Here is an 18827-nt window from a genome sequence, read left to right as displayed (position 1 = left end):
ACAGCTTTACTTGGGTAATAATGACCATGGGTGAAGGTTTTACCAACAGTGCTTGGCATAAAGCTTCACCCATCACTTTTCAGAAAAAAAAACACACTATGTTAAATACTGATATAGGTTATTGCCAGTATTTTCTTTAAAAAAGGTGCACACACAGAACACAAACATCCCAATGGGTCTTTATCAGCAAGCATAACGAATGTCTCATATGGGTGAATATCCAATCACATATAACATGCACCATAAACAACTGATCAGAAACTATACATTCAGTGTATTTTTGTGCACAATGTACTCAGAGTAACTTGTTCACAAATACAGCCCCAAATCTATTGTCAGTAACAGATATCGCTTTGTTGAGTGCTAGGTGTCACCATCACAACACATATAATTCTCCACCCTCTGCATTTAATAAACTTGGAAACCAAAACTGATCAAATTAAATTAAAAGCTATTACACAGTATACTTTTAACACATTTCAATACTCTTTAGGAAAGAGAGCCATAAAGGTCTCCCTTAATAATATATTTTAAGGTTTGCACCTTTGACCCAAGGAACTTAACTCTGGATTTGATGCAGATTACAGATTCCAGTGTAACGCTGGTCCATTTCTTTAGTCGTGATTAATAATCAACTGAACTTTACGGCTGGAAGGAATGATGAAAGCTCTCTGTGTTTTCTACCATTCTTTTTGTAGTGATATTAACAGAAAATGCTGTCATTCCACTTCTCTCCCACCCAAAACAAAAATCTCTCGTTCCCTCTACTGACAAACCAGGCCCCAAAGCAATGCTGCTAATAGTGAGCCATTCTAACCTCCATCGTCTCCATTTGCCCCCCAATCATATGACACTGGCCCCGGGTTACAAACCTATTAAGAAAAGAGATGACATGATGTGAAGTCAGACTGCTTTGCGCTGATAGAGTCCTGTTACCCAGGGCTCTATGTTTGTACGGGGCTCTCTTACAGCTGTACTAGGCTCTGCAGGCCAGTCCTTGTTCACACACTTAAAAAACGCAGCTCCTAAACCGCACCGCGCACATAAAAGCTGTTTTTAAAAAAATCCTTTATTCTACCTCTGCAAATAATGGAAAATCTTCAGCACAAAAATAAATCTTTCCCCCCAGTCAGTGATTTGCAGAGAGGCCTTAAAATAAAATAACACATAACACCACCACCACCACCACCTCCTCCTTTCACTTTCGCATTCGCTGGAAAGGCTCGCTCTAATTGACAGGAGGTTTCGGCCATACAAACGGCACCGTTGCCATTTTCCAGCCTGTCGGAGCCGGGAGGAGGCGGGACCGCCGCCACGCACACAGTCAGACACAAGAAATAGATACACTGTGGCAGCCAATCGGGCATCAGTTACCATTCCCGCCGTTCCAACTCTTAAAGATAGGGCGTTGCCATCTGCACTCCTTGTAAACGTTGTGAGATACGATGAACATTTGTTTGGTGTGTTTTGCCTGATCGTTTTGGCTCATCTGATGGCTCTTTTCTCTCCTGGGAGGTGCTGATCCATGCTGCAGGACGGATGTGGTTCTGCCTGGACTTCCCCCCCCCCCCCCCCCCAAATGCCATTCTTTAGTTGGTGTTCACTACTCATCTGACGAAGGAGATAGTCTCCGAAAGCTTGTGATTTTAAAATAAAATTGTTGGACTATAACCTGGTGTTGTGAGATTCCTTACATTCTTTAGATGGATGAGCCTAGAGAACCAACGCTACACACCAGGCAATTGGGCCTGATTTTAAACAGTGAGCACCAGTTAAGTCACCAAAGATATCAGTTCGGCTGAGCTACTCCACTCAACAAAATGACGACTGAAATTTCAATTGACTTCAGTAGATGCAATCATTAACGCTATTAAAAACAAAGGGTACTTTTTTGCTTGCTGGCAAAGTTGAGGTTTTCCTACCCACTGGTCGATTCTGAGTGCACCAATGTTTGTTTAAAATTAACAGTATTTTTGAGCTGTATCCAAGAATTTCCCATCATTTACATACTTTGAAAGTTGATGGGGAATATTGAATGCGTTATATCAATAGGCCTATGACAAAAAAACTCCAGCAAGCAGGTTAACAAAATAGTTCAAAACTGCAGACAGTGGAAGGTCTTTCAGTTCTTAGGAAGTTCTTTTCTAGTTTCAAGTATGTATGTTAATTAAACTCCGCGGTTCTGCTATGCTCAGTAAACATATATTCCCAGATAGCTTTCTACAGAACAGGCAAATCAAATACAATGGGATAGATTGAAAGTATGGGCTGATGAGTGGCAAACTAAATAGCTCAAAGCTACAGGGATAGTGGGATGTCTTGAGGTTGTGAAAGGCTCAAAATAAAATACAATTTATTTCTTTTGGGACCAACCAGATGGACTGCAGTCTTTTCTGCACTGACCCATACTTCATAGAAATTTACGGCACAGAAGGAGGCCATTCAGCCCATCATGTCTGCACCGGCCAAAAAAAGAGCAATCCAGTCTAATCCCACTTTTCAGTTCTTGGTCTGTAGCCTTGTAGGTTATGGCACTTCAAGTGCGTATCCAAGTACTTTTTAAATGCAATGAAGATTTCTGCCTCTACCACCCTTTAAGAACATAAGAACATAAGAAATAGGAGCAGGAATAGGCCAATCGGCCCCTCGAGCCTGCTCCGCCATTCAATAAGATCATGGCTGATCTGGTCCTAACCTCAAACCCAAAATCATGTCCAAATCAGGCAGTGAGCTCCAGATGCCCACCACCCTCTGGGTGAAAAAATTTCTCCTCAACTCCCTTGTAATCCTTCTACCAATTACTTTAAATCTATGCCTCCTGGTTATTGACCACTCTGCTAAGGGAAATAGGCCCTTCATAATTTTTACACACCTCAATTAAATCTCCCCTCCCTCCTCTGTTCCAAAGAAAACAACACTAGCCTATCCAAACTTTCCTCATAGCTAAAATTCTCCAGTCCTGGCAACATCCTCGTAAATCTCCCCTGTACCCTCTCTAATGCAATCACATCTTTCCTGTAATGTGACCAGAACTGTACACATGACTCAGCTGTGGCCGAGCTAGTGTTTCATACAGTTCCAGCATAACCTCCCTGCTTATATTCTATGCCTCGGATAATAAAGGAAAGTATTCCGTATGCCTCTTAACCACCTCATATACTTGTACTGCTACCTTCAAGGATCTGCGGACATGCACTCCCAGGTCCCTCTGTTCCTCTTCACGTCTCAGTATCGTCCCATTTATTGTGTACTCCCTTGCCTTGTTTGCCCTCCCCAAATGCATTACCTCGCACTTCTCTGGATTGAATTCCATTTGCCACTTTACTGCACACCTGACCAGTACAATGATATCTTCCTGCAGTCTACGGCTTTCTTTCTCACTATCCACCACACGGCCAATTTTTGTATCATCTGCAAACTTCTTAATCATGCTCCCTACATTTAAGTCTAAATCACTGATGTATACCACAAAAAGCAAGGGACCTAATACTGAGCCTTGCAGAACCGCACTGGAAACAGTCTTCCAGTCACAAAAACACCAGTCGACCATTACACTTTGCTTCCTGCCACTGAGCCAATTTTGGATGCAACTTGCCACTTTCCCTTGGATCCCATGGGCTTTTACTTTTCTGACCATGTGGGAACCTTGTCAAAAGCCTTGCTAAAATCCATGTACACTACATCAAATGCACTACCCGCATCGACCCTCCTTGTTGCCGCCTCAAAAAATTCAATCAAATTAGTCTGACACGACCTTCCCTTAACAAGTCCATGCTGACTGTCCCCGATTACTCCGTGTCTTTCTAAGTGACGATTAAGACTGTCCCTCAGAATTTTTTTCCAATAACTTATGCTCCTTTATTGTTTAAAATCACTACTCACCCACCCTTCTATGTGAATGTTGCATCTGTTGGTTCTCTCCCCTTCCCCTTTTTCTTTTCATTTGTTTTTCCAACCTTATTTAAATGCCTGTCTATCTTTCAGTCTTCAGTTCTGATAAGAGATACACACTTGAAATGTCATAACCTGTCTTTTCTCTTTACAGATGCTGCTTGGCCTGTTGTGTATTCCCAGACTTTTTGCTTTTTTTCCCCCCAGATTTCTAGCATTTGTAGTTTTCCTCTTTAACTGCGTTTTCTCAGTAAAGTACACGAGGGAGAACCCAAAGAGTACCAAGCCCCACCAATATAAAAGCTTCTTTCAATCAGTATGGGCCAAAATAGTGTTCTCCTTGTTGCCCTTAGTTTTCTATTCATACTTCCTCTATCATTAGCTTGTGTGTAAACTGTAAAAAACAATCCAATTAAGGAATTTAGACTTTTTTCCATGTCAAACATTGTCCAGATCCAAGACCTGCATTTGTATTTATTTTATAAAATCTAGTCAAGTTTTTCAGTTGTCGACACAAAAATATACATTTCACCAAGATAACTGCAATATTTATTTCCTGTATATAAGAATGTTTGAAGTATGGGACTTAAAATAAACAACCTAAGCATACATAGTAAATGTTCCAAATACAATGTGTTGATTATGCCCACACAGTTCGAATGTATGCTAACAGTAATGTTGTAATACTGGACTTTACACGTTCACGTTTAGCATCAACCAGAGTTGTATCCATTTAAAACTGTGCCTTTCCTGCAGGTGACGAACTTGGGGGTTCTTCTTTAAATTTGTAGATTTGTCTCGATAAAAGTGAAAACAAAACTGAATCAATTTAAAACCATTACCAGACAGTACATATTCATACTTTGCACAGTGAACTTTCTCCCTCCTTGTCTCTAGTTTAAGTCATTGTTTTAACTCAGAGTATATACACATTATATATACTCAGATAAAATAACACAGTTGCTAAGAATTAAGATAAAATTTTAACATTTGGGGTGAAATCGGGCAAGCGATTTTTTTTTGACTGACAGTTATAAACACGCTGACACATTTGAATGAATTTCCTTTGCTATTTTAACGAAGTTTTAAACTTGTTTAATCATTACTAATAAACGATGCAATTTCAATCCAATTTTTTTGTTTTGCTTTTTTGCTGTCTGTATAAAAGGTGAGTGCCTGCATTAAAAAGAAACAGTGAAAAAGTTAAGTTCCCCCAGCAACGTGAGGGAGTTAAACAAAGTCACCATGGATGCATTCATTAACCGCAAATGCTTCTGTTATGGTATTAATTCAATTATACATGTTCATTTATCTCCCTAGCACAGTCGGACTCAATCTATACAAAGTATTTGAAGCCACTTTTTTCTAAATTCACCAAAATATGTTAGAAGGAAAAGGGACTAGCTGCTTGGAGCATTCTTTTTTTGAAAGTTTATTTGACTGACAACAACGAAAAGATGGCAAAGAACTGCTCTGTAGCGATATCAGAAATGCATTAAAAAGAGGTAGATTTTCGTTTTGACCACCTGGAAAGTAATTTGGTGGGATTGGGATCACACGAATCAACAGCAATCATTCCACTCTGTTATAGAGTCATAGAGTCATAGAGTCATACAGCACGGATAGAGGCCCTTCGGCCCATCGTGTCCGCGCCGGCCATCAAGCCCTGTCTACTCTAATCCCATATTCCAGCATTTGGTCCGTAGCCTTGTATGCTATGGCATTTCAAGTGCTCATCCAAATGCTTCTTGAATGTTGTGAGGGTTCCTGCCTCCACAACCCTTTCAGGCAGTGAGTTCCAGACTCCAACCACCCTCTGGGTGAAAAAGTTCTTTCTCAAATCCCCTCGAAACCTCCTGCCTTTTACCTTGAATCTATGTCCCCTTGTTATAGAACCCTCAACGAAGGGAAAAAGCTCCTTAGTATCCATCCTATCTGTGCCCCTCATAATTTTGTACACCTCAATCATGTCCCCCCTCAGCCTCCTCTGCTCCAAGGAAAACAAACCCAATCTTCCCAGTCTCTCTTCATAGCTGAAGCGCTCCAGCCCTGGTAACATCCTGGTGAATCTCCTCTGCACCCTCTCCAAAGCGATCACATCCTTCCTGTAGTATGGCGACCAAAACTGCACACAGTACTCCAGCTGTGGCCTAACCAGTGTTTTATACAGCTCCATCATAACCTCCTTGCTCTTATATTCTATGTCTCGGCTAATAAAGGCAAGTATCCCATATGCCTTCTTTACCACCTTATCTACCTGTTCCGCCGCCTTCAGGGATCTGTGAACTTGCACACCAAGATCCCTCTGACCCCCTGTCTTGCCTAGGGTCCTCCCATTCATTGTGTATTCCCTTGCCTTGTTAGTCCCTCCAAAGTGCATCACCTCGCACTTTTCCGGGTTAAATTCCATTTGCCACTGTTCCGCCCATCTGACCAACCCATCTATATCGTCCTGCAGACTGAGGCTATCCTCCTCGCTATTTACCACCCTACCAATTTTTGTATCATCAGTGAACTTACTGATCATACCTTTTACATTCATATCCAAGTCATTAATGTAGACCACAAACAGCAAGGGACCCAGCACCGATCCCTGTGGTACCCCACTGGCCACAGGCTTCCAGTCACAAAAACAACCTTCGACCATCACCCTCTGCCTTCTGCCACTAAGCCAGTTTTGTATCCAAAGTGCCAAGGCACCCTGGATTCCATGGGCTCGTACCTTCTTGACCAGTCTCCTGTGGGGGACTTTATCGAAGGCCTTACTGAAATCCATGTATACCACATCCACTGCGTTACCCTCATCCACACGCCTAGTCACCCCCTCAAAAAATTCAATCAAATTAGTCAGACATGATCTTCCCTTGACAAAGCCATGTTGACTATCCCTGATTAATCCTTGCTTCTCCAAGTGGAGACTAATTTTGTCCTTCAGAATTTTTTCCAATAATTTTCCTACCACTGATGTTAGGCTCACTGGCCTGTAGTTCCCCGGTTTTTCCCTACTCCCCTTCTTGAATAATGGTACTACATTAGCGGTTCTCCAGTCCTCTGGCACATCCCCTGTGGCCAGAGAGGTTCTGAATATATGTGTTAGAGCCCCCGCAATCTCCTCCTTTGCCTCACACAGTAGCCTGGGATACATTTTGTCCGGGCCTGGGGATTTATCCATTTTTAGGCCTGCTAAAACCGCCAATACCTCCTCCCGCTTGATGTTAATATGTTCGAGTATATCACAGTCCCCCTGCCGTATTTCTATGTCTACATCGTCCTTCTCCATAGTGAAAACAGATGCAAAAAATTCATTTAGAACCCCCTCCTACATCTGCTGGCTCCACACACAGATTGCCATTTTTGTCCCTAATGGGCCCTATTTTTTCCCTAGTCATCCTCTTACCCTTAATATACTTATAAAACATCTTAGGATTTTCCTTTATTTTGCTCGCCAGTGTTATTTCATGGCCCCTCCTTGATCTCCTAATTTCTTTTTTAAGTATCCCCCTGCACTTTTTGTACTCCTCTAGGGCTTCCTCCGTCTTTAGCCTTTTGTATCTGCCAAAAGCCCTCCTTTTTTTCCTAATCCATTCTCGTATATCCCCTGACATCCAAGGTTCCCTGGAGTTCTTGGAACCACCCTTGACCTTTACGGGAACATGTTGCCATTGTATGGTCTCAATCTCCCTTCTGAAAGACTCCCATTGCTCCGATGCGGATTTTCCTACAAGCAGCTGACCCCAGTCCATTTTGGCCAGATCCTGCCTTATCCTATTAAAATCGGCCTTCCCCCAATTTAGAACCTTTATTTCCGGCCCCTCCCTATCCTTTTCCATGACCACCTTAAATCTCACCGAATTATGGTCAGATTAAATAATCTATTCAAGTCTCAAATGTAAGGCTCCTGGTTGCCTCACTGTGGATGTACATTGTATATGTACACTGTACACTGGGTAAGTTGTTGAGCAGAGGAATGAACAATCTATGCTGACAATGGTAGCTAAATAAAACATTTTTCTGTGCAGTGGTGTACAATTTCCATATGAAGCCAATTTGTAACATAGGTATAATAGCCTTTAAGTATCTTAGCTTTTAAACTGTACTTCATATATTGATGTGCTGATAGGGTTAGATGAAGTAGGATGCGAGGAAACTCGTATGGAGCATAAAAACAGTTGGGCTGAGCGGTCTGTTTGAGCTGTAACTTCTTTAATATATAAAAGCAGACATTGATAGGCAGATCATAATTATACTACACACAAATCACAGGGAAGCTATACGCCATGTATAGGGCTACTTTTATGAGTGAGGTTTCTCACCAGCAGCATGGATTTTTAAAATTACCCCTTAAATGTACAAAAATTATATACCATGTATATTGCTGCTGCACACATCTGAAATTACAGAAAAATAAATACCACTCTTTCCATTACCAACAGCTTGTGTGTGCTAAAATACTGGCTCTTTGCCATGGTGGGAATATAGGATACCTAGCTTACAATGTGCACATACAGGAGCTGACACCTGCAGGAGGAGTCATGGAGCCACATGAGCAAATTGGTGGCTTTTTTCCAGGGTGTACTGTACCTAAACGATCACTCTGAATTGAAGGTCATTTTATATGAAATTAAAAATATTTTGCATGAATTAAACCAGAAAGTGTTTACAGCCCCAAATAGAATAAGTGTGTAATAAATATTTATAAGAATCAATTAGCATTATCCACAATGTAATGCTACAGTAATTGAAAGGAAACACAAGTGAAAGCACTTTATCAACATAAATCTATATATATTTAAAAAGTCTGGCAAGTCTTCAAAGTGCCAAAAGTAAATATTAAGAAAGCCAGTCATTTTATGCTGGTTTTTCTGACCTTGATAACCTGACCTCTAAGTAAGGACAAGGACTAGGAATTCACAAGCAACTGCCAATCTAGAGACTTTCCACAACAATTACCCCAGGCCAGATAAACACACAGATCCATTTTAGCAATTAAACATCACAACCCCCAAGCTCCAGATCCCAGATTGAGCAATGTTAAGGGACGATCAGGTAGTAGCTTAAAAATATTTAAAGAACTTTGTGGGTAGAAACATTTCTGCAGCATAATTATTACAGTTTTAACTTGAAAGATGTTTTAGTTGTAGTATTTACCACTTTATAGCCCTTGCTTCTTAATGAATCCAAATCTGGAATCAATCTGGCTTTTAGTTCTTTCCAAGAGATCTCTAGTCAAATCTGTATCCTATAAAGTGAAACAAATAAGGTCAATTATTATACAACTGCATATCAGAATCTATATAAAAGTAAGTAACTGCTGTCTAAGAAGATACTGGCAAGAGATTAAAAGCAACAAATATTTTCCTTGTTAAAAAAAACACTCCATTTAAGGGAGTACGCCAGGATAAGATTAAAATATTATCCTCTTGTCTTTGTCTATCAATGCTACAACATTAATATTGCTCCTCTGAACTTTACTGACTTGCTTCAAATCTTCCTCCTTTCTGCATCATTGTGTTGAAATCAAGACTTGCTATGCTATTTCCTACTCAAATACATCCTTCCCCAGGATATAAAAACTGGAACTCCTTACATCCCTCAGTTTTTCATCATTCTACAATCGGCAAGTGTTTTAAGTCCAAGCTTGGCAGTCCCAATCACTACTTTTTGATTGAATTCATCCCCTCATACTCTTTTCATCCTTGGTGGTGTCCTGAGCTTTGGATCTTGGCCCTTCAATTAGGTTAATCAAATGTTAAAAAGGTGTATTTGTGCAGGAATATCCTCCGTATTGAAAATACGATCAAATAGAATTTTGCCTATTGCGTCTATGTACGTATACTCTTTCTCCTGTTTTCATTTCTTTTCTTTCAGACTAGTTTCAAAAAAATCTGTAGATGCTGCCGCCCACATCTGGAACATGGGGAGTTTAGATTTAGATTCCATCATTCTTGCATTGAAAACTTTTCTTCGGCAACAGAAAGTTTAAAACACTTAGCTGCTATTGGGCCGGGTCACAGAGTGACTGTGCTACTGAAAGTATGTTTAGGAATCCTAATGCTCAGTTGACTCAACACTGCACATAAATGTTTCTGTAGTTGATGCACAGGTAAATAGAAACATTGACAGAACTTTGTGCTATTAAAAATAGGCAAAGCATAAACGATTTGCCTTTTTTGATGTGCATTACAAGTGAAGTTACACTTTGGGGTAAATTTTAACTTCCAGCCAGGAAAGGAGCGGGGGGGGTGGGGGTGGGGAAGGAAGATTTCCGGGTGTGAAACCCGGAAGTGGGCGAATCGCGATCTGTGATTGCGACCTTAATGAGGCCCATCAATGGCATTTCCGGGTTTCATGCCCAGCAGCCAGCCTAATTGACAGGCTGTCGGCAGTGAAAGGAGCTGCACATCAGAGAGGGAGGAGGGAGGGAGAGATTGATCATCGGACTTGGGAAAAAAAAAATCGGAGGGCAGTGGGGGGGGACATGGACGACATCCGGGGGTACAGCCACCTTCGGGGATCGGGGGGGGGGAGGGAGGGGCGGCGATCACGGGGGTCCTGTTAGCCAGCTTGTTGGGCCTGGATGAAGTACTCCTGCTTGTTCAGGCCCACAAGCAGTGCAATAAAGGTACACACCGGAGTCCGAGAGGTGAGCGCAGTGTAAAAGGAGAGTCCGAGAGGTGAGCACAGTGTAAAAGGAGAGTCCGAGAGGTGAGCACAGTGTAAAAGGAGAGTCCGAGAGGTGAGCACAGTGTAAAAGGAGAGTCCGAGAGGTGAGCACAGTGTAAAAGGAGAGTCTAGAGAGCGGGAAGAGAGTCCGAGAGGTGAACGCAGTGTAAATCTAAGGCAAGACATAGCAGCAGATCTCGCACCCATGATATGCTCCTCCTGCACTACGTGGGAAGTCATGGACACTACTGGTGTCCCTGGCGACCATGTGTGCAGGAAGTGTGTCCAACTGCACTACTGGCTAACCGCATTTCGGAGTTGGAGCTGCGGGTGGATTCACTATGGAGCATCCGCGATGCTGAGATTATCGTGGATAGCACGTTCAGTGAGGTGGTCACACCGCAGGTAAAGACTACGCAGGCAGAAAGGAAATGGGTGACCGCCAGGCAGAGTAAAAGGACTAGGCAGGTAGACCAGGAGTCCCCTGGGGCCATCTCCCTCTCAAACAGATATACCGCTTTGGATACTGTTGGGGGAGATGGCTTATCAGGGAAAAGCAGCAAGAGCCAAGTTCGTGGCACCACGGGTGGCTCTGCTGCACAGGATGGGAGGAATAAGAATGGCAGGGCTATATTGATAGGGGATTCAATTGTAAGGGAAACAGACAGGCATTTCTGCGGCCACAAATGTGACTCCAGGATGGTATGTTGCCTCCCTGGTGCTGGGGTCAAGGATGTCACGGAGCGGCTGCAGGGCATTCTGGAGGGGGAGGGTGAACAGCCAGTAGTCATGGTCCATATTGGTACCAACGACATAGGTAAAAAAAGGGATGAGGTCCTGCAAGGTGAGTTTAAGGAGTTAAGTGATAAATTAAAAAGCAGGACCTCAAAAGGTAGTGATCTCAGGATTACTACCAGTGCCATGTGCTAGTGAGTATAGAAACAGGAGAATAGACCAGATGAATGCATGGCTGCAGGGATGGTGTAGGAGGGAGGGATTTAGATTCCTGGGACATTGGGACCGGTTCTGGTGAAGGTGGGACCTGTACAAGCGGGAAGGGTTACACCTGAGCAGGACTGGGACCGGTGTTTGCAAGTGTTGTTGGGGAAGGTTTAAACTAGAATGGCAGGGGAATGGGAATCTGAAACAAAAGACAGAAAGGGAACAAGCAATAGTGAAAGGCAGAGAAAACAAGGGCGAGAAACAAATAGGGCCATAGTGCAAAATAAAACTAAGATCACTAGCAATCTTAAAAAGACAAGTCTAAAGGCATTGTGTCTAAATGAGCAGAGCACTCGCAATAAGGTAGATGAATTAACAACACAGATAGATATTAACGGTTATAATATAGTTGTGATTACGGAGACATAGCTGCAGGGTGACCAAGGATGGGAACTGAACATCCAGGGGTATTCAATATTTAGGAAGGACAGGCAAAAAGGGAAAGGAGGTGGGGTAGCGTTGTTAGTAAAAGAGGAAATCAATGCAATAGTGAGGAAGGATATTGGCTCAGAAAATCACGATGTGGAATCTGTATGGGTGGAGCTAAGAAACACCAAGGGGCAGAAAACGTTGGTGGGGGTTGTCTATAGGCCCCCAAACAGTAGTGGAGATGTAGGGGAGGGCATTAAACAGGAAATTAGAGACGCATGCAAGAAGGGTATAACTATAATCATGGGTGACTTTACTATTCATATAGATTGGTCAAACCAAATTAGAAATAATACTATGGGGGAGGAATTCCTGGAGTGTGTACGTGATGGTTTTCTACATGACGGAACCAACTAGAGAACAGGTGATCCTAGACCGGGTATTGTGCAATGAGAAAGGATTAATTAACAATCTTGTTGTGCGGGGTCCCTTAGGGAAGAGTGACCATAACATGATAGAATTCCTCATTAAGATGGAGAGTGAAGTAGTTGAATCCGAAACTAGGATCCTGAATCTAAATAAAGGAAATTATGGAAGTATGAGGTGCGAGTTGGCTATGATAGATTGGGGAACTTTACTAAAAGGGATGACGGTGGATAGGCAATGGCTAATATTTAAAGAACCTGTGCAGGAATTACAACAATTATTCGTTCCTGTCTGGCACAAAAATAAAACAGGAAAGGTGGCTAACCATGGCTTACCAAAGAAATTAGGGATAGTATTAGATCCAAAGAGGAGGCATATAAAATTGTCAGAAAAAGCGGCAAGCCTGAGGATTGGGAGCAGTTCAGAATTCAGCAAAAGAGGACAAAGAGATTGATTAAGAGGGGAAAAATAGAGTATGAGAGTAAACTAGCAGGGAACATAAAAACTGACTGTAAAAGCTTCTATAAATATGTCAAGAGAAAAAGATTAGTGAAGACAAATCTAGGTCCCGTACAGTCAGAAATGGGGGAAATTATAATGGGGAACAAAGAAAAGGAAGAACAATTAAACACATACTTTGGTTCTGTCTTCATAAAAGACACAAATAACTTGCCAGAAATGTTAGGGAACCAAGGGTCGAGTGAGAGGGAGGAACTGAAGGAAACCAGTATTAGTAAAATTAGTAAAGCTAGGGAAATTAATGGGGCTAAAGGCTGACAAATCCCCAAGGCCTGATAATCTACATCCCAGAGTACTAAAGGAAGTGGCCCTGGAAATAGTGGATGCATTGGTGATCATCTTCCAAAATTCTATAGACTCTGGAACAGTTCCTACAGATTGGAGGGTGGCAAATGTAACCCCACAATTTAAAAAAGGAGGGAGAGAAAAAACAGGGAATTACAGACCAGTTAGCCTAACATCAGTAGTGGGGAAAATGCTAGTCTATTATAAAAGATGTGATAACAGAACACTTGGAGGACATTAATGGGATTGGACAAAGTCAGCATGGGTTTATGAAAGGGAAATCATGCTTAACAAATCTACTGAAGTTTTTTTGAGGATGTAACTAGTAGAATAGATAGGGGAGAATCAGTGGATGTGGTGTATTTGGATTTTCAGAAGGCTTTTGATAAGGTCCCACACAAGAGTTTAGTGTGCAAAATTAAAGCACATGTGAATGGGTGGAATATACTGGCATGGATTCAGAATTGGTTGACAGACAGGAAACAGAGAGTAGGAATAAACAGGTCTTTTTCCAGGTGGTAGGCAGTGGCTAGTGGGTACCGCAGGGATCAGTGCTTGGGCCCCAGCTATTCACAATATATATTAATGATTTGGATGAGGGAACTAAATGTAACATTTCCAAGTTTGCAGATGACACAAAGCTGGAGTGGAATGTGAGCTGTGAGGAGTTTGCAAAGAGGCTCCAATGTGATTTAGACAAGTTGGGTGAGTGGGCAAGAACATGGCAGATGCAGTATAATGTGGATAAATGTGAGGTTATCCGCTTTGGTTGTAAAAACAGAAACGCAGATTATTGTCTGAATGGTGAGATTGAGAAAAGGGGAGGTGCGACGAGACCTGAGTGTCCTTGTACACCAGTCGCTGAAAGCGAGCATTCAGGTGCAGCAAGCAGTTAGGAAAGCGAATGGCCTTCATTGCAAGTGGATTTAAGTACATGAGCAGGGATGTCTTACTGCAGTTATATAGGGCCTTGGTGAGACCACATCTGGAGTATTGTGTGCAGTTTTAGTTTCCTTATCTGAGGAAGGATGTCCTTGCCATGGAGGGAGCGCAACGAAGGTTTACCAGACTGATTCCTGGGATGGCAGGACTGACGAATGAGGAGAGATTGGGTCGAGTAGGCCTTTATTCACTAGCATTTAGAAGAATGAGAGGTGATCTCATCGAAACATATCAAATTCTAACAGGACTAGACAGACTAGATGCAGGGAGGATGTTCCTGATGGCTGGGGAGTCCAAAACCAGGGGTCACAGTCTCAGGATACAGGGTATGCCATTTAGAACAGAGATGAGGAGAAATTTCTTCACTCAGAGGGTGGTGATCCTGTGGAATTCTCTACCACAGAAGGCAGTGAAGGCCAAGTCATTAAATGTATTCAAGAAGGCGATAGCTATATTTCTTAATGCTAAAGGGATCAAGGGATATGGGGAAAAAGCGGGATTAGGGTACTGAGTTAGACGATCAGCCATGATCATTTTGAATGGTGGAGCAGGCCGAAGGGCCGAATGGCCTACTCATGCTCCTATTTTCTATGTTTCTATGTTTTCTATCTTTCTACCTCATGGATCCGGCCCTTCCCACCTGCTATGATTCGGAGATAATGGGAAACCTAAACAGGTATGGTTAAATTTGTTTTAATTGTACAATACACAAAATATTCAGTATCTCAATGAGATTCATTGCCCTTTTAAGTATCAGCCCGCCAGCTTTAAGTGGGGGCAGGACATCTTGGTGTCTGCTCTCCACAGGCATACAGGTCTGTCTGGGTTAAACTCAGATGTAGGCATGTTGGAGCTGGGATGCGGTTCCACTCTGAAAACCTAGAATTTTCACTGCCCACCCACCCCCAACCCGCCCTTTATTGGGGTTAAAATTTACCCCTTTGTGTCAGCATCAAGAACAGACTAACTGCAGAGTAATGTGCTCTTACACAGTACCCAGCAACACACTGTTGTAATGGATAAGATGGTATGTTTCAAAATAATGATGTTCTAAATTGGACAAACCTACCAATTAATTTCACTCAAAAGACTTATGAAGATGGAGAACTTTTGCAGCCAATATTAGGGGCTAGGAATCCAATTAGAAACATAGTAGTGGGGTTACCAACGTGTGTCATAGTTAAGGATTTCCTGCTTCTCTACTCCAGTTATCATTTTACTGATGGACTTTGGAAGAGTAGCACGGAGGAGCTGTCCCGATACAGTTCAAATGACAACATTCAGGACAAGCCTTTGGAGTAATTATTGGTATAATGACACTGAATTTTTTACAAAGCGTTCTCCCTTTCTATCTCGAATGCTGACCTGATTGGCCCCATCATCTCTGGTTTTACAACTGTTAATGTATGATGAGAGAACGTATGGATTTGGTAACCAAGATATAATTTGTCAGGAGAATATGTATGGTTACCTGGTTCAGTTATATAAAACCTCTAATATGCCCCAGTAACTTAAGATGTATTATGTATGAAAGAGAAGCATCCCACTTTCTTCATCGACCATCCTTGTATAATTGCTACATGAGATTAGGAATTTAATGTAAATTTGTGGTGAATTCGTCAGTTTTGTGCTTTGGAGAACTTTCTCAATACTACCCTAACACATTCCATCTAAGGTTCGCAGCCCAAAAAAGGATTTGTTCTCCCAGTTAAGGCTGGATTTTAACACAGGCTCCTGTGATGAAAGAACAGTGAACCACCAGATTCCCACACATTTAATGGATATCTATTATCTTACCTCTTCTGGGCCGCACATAGTAGACCCACTAGCATTGGGAGCCGTGGAATCATCGTTGATGAAACTTGTGACACTGATGTTTCTGTACATGTGGTGTCCTAATTTTTCAAAGTTTTCCTGGGATTCTGATGCATATCTCATAAGTGCAATCCGTGAGGTGTCAATGTGATATGGGAATCTTATGTTTGTAGGGAATGGCCTGGTTAGAAACTGAACGACAAAGGCTTCTATTAAATTATGATAGAACAAGTTCAAATATTTATTAATCCCACATTTGATCTGACAATTCTTTTTTGTGGATAATGCTTACAAAATCACTCTTCCCCTTGATCTGCACTTATTTAACATATCAGTGGTGTTAAATAGGCTGTTGCATCTTATATTCCAACATGGTACTCCTAATATAGCTCTGCAGCCACTTGTGGTTCACTTTCCCTCCATCAGTAGCCCATGACTGACCTGGGGCTCTGTACATCTCTAGGCTTCTGTTTACAGCCTGCCCAGCTGTGGGATGTTGCCAGGGTTAGAGCTCAGCCTCTTGCTCTTGTTCCTTCCTCTTAATGCCAACTGAAAGTAATAGAACGGCATCCACAGCGCAAATAGGATAAGAGTTTATATTTCCTTTAAGTAAACTTTTACTGGCTGGTGTTCTAATAAAGGCTGTTCTCAATGCACCAGTTCTTAAAAAAATGAAATCGGAAGCAGATGGGAATTTTTAATCGAAGCACCCAATTAACAAAGCGGAAGAGATTGCGTATTGGTCTAGCTCAATTCGATTACACTTAGCATCACAAATGCCCAAAACGCTTTCACCTACCAACATAACAGCATATACATAGAACTTCAAAAACAGCGAGACCGTGTTCATGATACGTTCACGTTTCCAATTTACGATTATAAATTGTCCAAAAAGGTTGCTGACAGGCACTGCAAAAAACCTGTGGGGGAGGAAAGAAAATCAGATAATGTATACACAGAGGTCTAATCAATGATCCTAATTCACAGATCTTAAAGGGGGAAGAGGATTTAGAGAGGGAATTCCAGAGCATGAAACCTAGATGGCTAAAAGCACAGCTGCCAACAGTGGGTCAAAGGGAGGATGTGCAAGAGTTCAGAGGAACAGGTTTTTTTTTGGAGGGGGGGGGGGGGGGGGGAGGAGGAGAGAGGGGCTGATGGTTGTAGAGGTGGGATGGGGACGGGGATGGTGTGGTCAAACACACTGTAGGCTGCAGAGAGGTCTTAGAGGCATAGTGCACCACGGTCACAGTCAAACAAAAAGTCACTTGTGGACTCTTTCGGTATTATGGGAGGGGCAAAAATCTGATTGGAAGGATTCAACGGAACTGTAGGAGTGATGGGCACAGATCTGGGAGGCAACACCACATGCGAAGACTTTAGAATGGAAAGGGAGGTTGCAGATGAGGTAATTTGCAAGGAAAAAAGGGTTATGTGTGGATTTTTTGAGGGATGGGTGATTGTGGTTTTGAAAGGGAGGGGAAAAGTGAAAGAATGAAAGAACTTGCATTCATATATCACCTTCATGACCTGAGGACATCCCAAAGGACTGCACAGCCAATGAAGTACTTTTGAAGTATAATCACGTTGTAATGTAGGCAAATGCCGCAGTTAATTTGCACACAGCAAGGTCCCACAAACAGCAATGAGATTAATGACCATATCATCTGTTTTTGGTGAAGTTGGTTGAGGGAATGGGATCGAGGAACAGGAGGTAGGTCTCATGGACAAGATGAGCTTGGAGAGACCATGGAAGAAGATGGGAGAGAGTTAGAGATGGGATGGGGGGAAATCAGATAAATGGTCTTTAGATAATGAAAAAATACATGAGCTCCTCGCACTTGTTAGAGGTGATCATGGTGGGTCCAAGGGAGAGGGGTTTAAGGACAGTAGGTAGTGGAGAAAAGGTGCCTGGAGTTATCTTTGCCCTCCAGGATCATCCAGGAGTAGGAGGCAGGAGCTTGGCAGAGGAGAGCAAGGCCCATTAGAGTTCAGCCAGATCTGATGATGGACGGCTAAGCTAGTTGTCCATCAGATGTGCTGTAAGCTTGGATTCATCACTATTTTGTGTCTTGTAGTGTAGAACTTCAGAAGTTCTAAGGCAGATTGTCTTATGTGACATAGTGTCAAGTAGGCCTACAGCAGACTCAATCAACGGCCCAGAGGTTAGACACAAAATAGCGCCCATTTATCGATGTCAAGTTCCGTCCAAGTATCCTCCCACTCTCATTACAATACGTCCAAACTTAAAATGGGCAGAAATCAGCAAGTCTCAGTGAGGATAAATTTTTTTTTAAACGCTCAAAAAATTGCAATAATACTCCAGAAGAATGATTTTCTTTCCTGCTGCGCCTGAAAATGTGAAGAGACCCTCCAATCAAGAACAATTGGAGGATACTCGCATTTGAGAGTTGAGGGCATGGCCAGTTTTGTGAGCAGAGATTCGTTCGGGTGGAGGATTTGATGGATGGCCGTAAAAAGATCGAGGCGACTTGGGAGTATTACAGTTACACACGTAACTCACAGCCAAAATTCCGCAACATCTTAAGCCCAGAATACGGGTGTACCTGGGCGCAAATGCCAAGGAAACTCTAGGCCAATATATCTATACCTGAAGAAAAAAGACTTAACGACTCAGATCAGTATTGTTTTATGTTGCAAGCTCCAGAGGAAGTCCACAAACAAAGAACCATTTATTTTGCAAATGCTGAATCACCTCTATAATGACTTCAAATGATTCAGCAATATTTTGAGGTCGTTTTTCCAATATTTAGTCACATATGCCATCATGCATACCATACAATTACACCCAGAAAGCCTGGGATACAGCCCCACTGCCACAAAGTTGTAGGGAAAGGTCTCCATTTATAAAACATGTTCACAAAATAATTTGTGTCAGGAAAATATCATAGCAACAC

General features: G+C 42.2%; 2 protein-coding genes across 8 annotated transcripts in view; both read right to left on the bottom strand.

Moving 5' to 3' along the window:
* Positions 1-1393, bottom strand: part of hltf (helicase-like transcription factor) — a 73123-nt gene extending 71730 nt beyond the window's left edge. For 2 of the 3 annotated variants that reach the window (XM_067995007.1, XM_067995009.1), the window contains exon 1: positions 1079-1196. The gene's annotated coding sequence lies outside the window, so the exon portion shown is untranslated. Of the gene's footprint in view, positions 1-1078; positions 1197-1374 lie in introns of those variants that run through there. The other variant, XM_067995008.1, reaches the window with a different exon arrangement.
* A 2952-nt stretch (positions 1394-4345) lies between these two features.
* Positions 4346-18827, bottom strand: part of tmem145 (transmembrane protein 145) — a 42754-nt gene continuing 28272 nt past the window's right edge. For 3 of the 5 annotated variants that reach the window (XM_067995010.1, XM_067995012.1, XM_067995013.1), the window contains 4 exons: positions 16712-16832; positions 15895-16104; positions 9040-9130; positions 4346-4688 (listed from right to left, as the gene is read on the bottom strand). In XM_067995010.1, the coding sequence (XP_067851111.1) occupies positions 9044-9130; positions 15895-16104; positions 16712-16832 (418 nt within the window). In that variant the 3' untranslated portion in view covers positions 4346-4688; positions 9040-9043. Of the gene's footprint in view, positions 5068-9039; positions 9131-15894; positions 16105-16711; positions 16833-18827 lie in introns of all 5 variants that reach the window. The other 2 variants (XM_067995011.1, XM_067995014.1) reach the window with 2 other exon arrangements.

Source organism: Heptranchias perlo, chromosome 13 (genome assembly GCF_035084215.1).
Source record: "Heptranchias perlo isolate sHepPer1 chromosome 13, sHepPer1.hap1, whole genome shotgun sequence".
Lineage (NCBI taxonomy): Eukaryota > Metazoa > Chordata > Chondrichthyes > Hexanchiformes > Hexanchidae > Heptranchias > Heptranchias perlo.
This window is presented reverse-complemented; position numbering and strand designations above follow the sequence as displayed.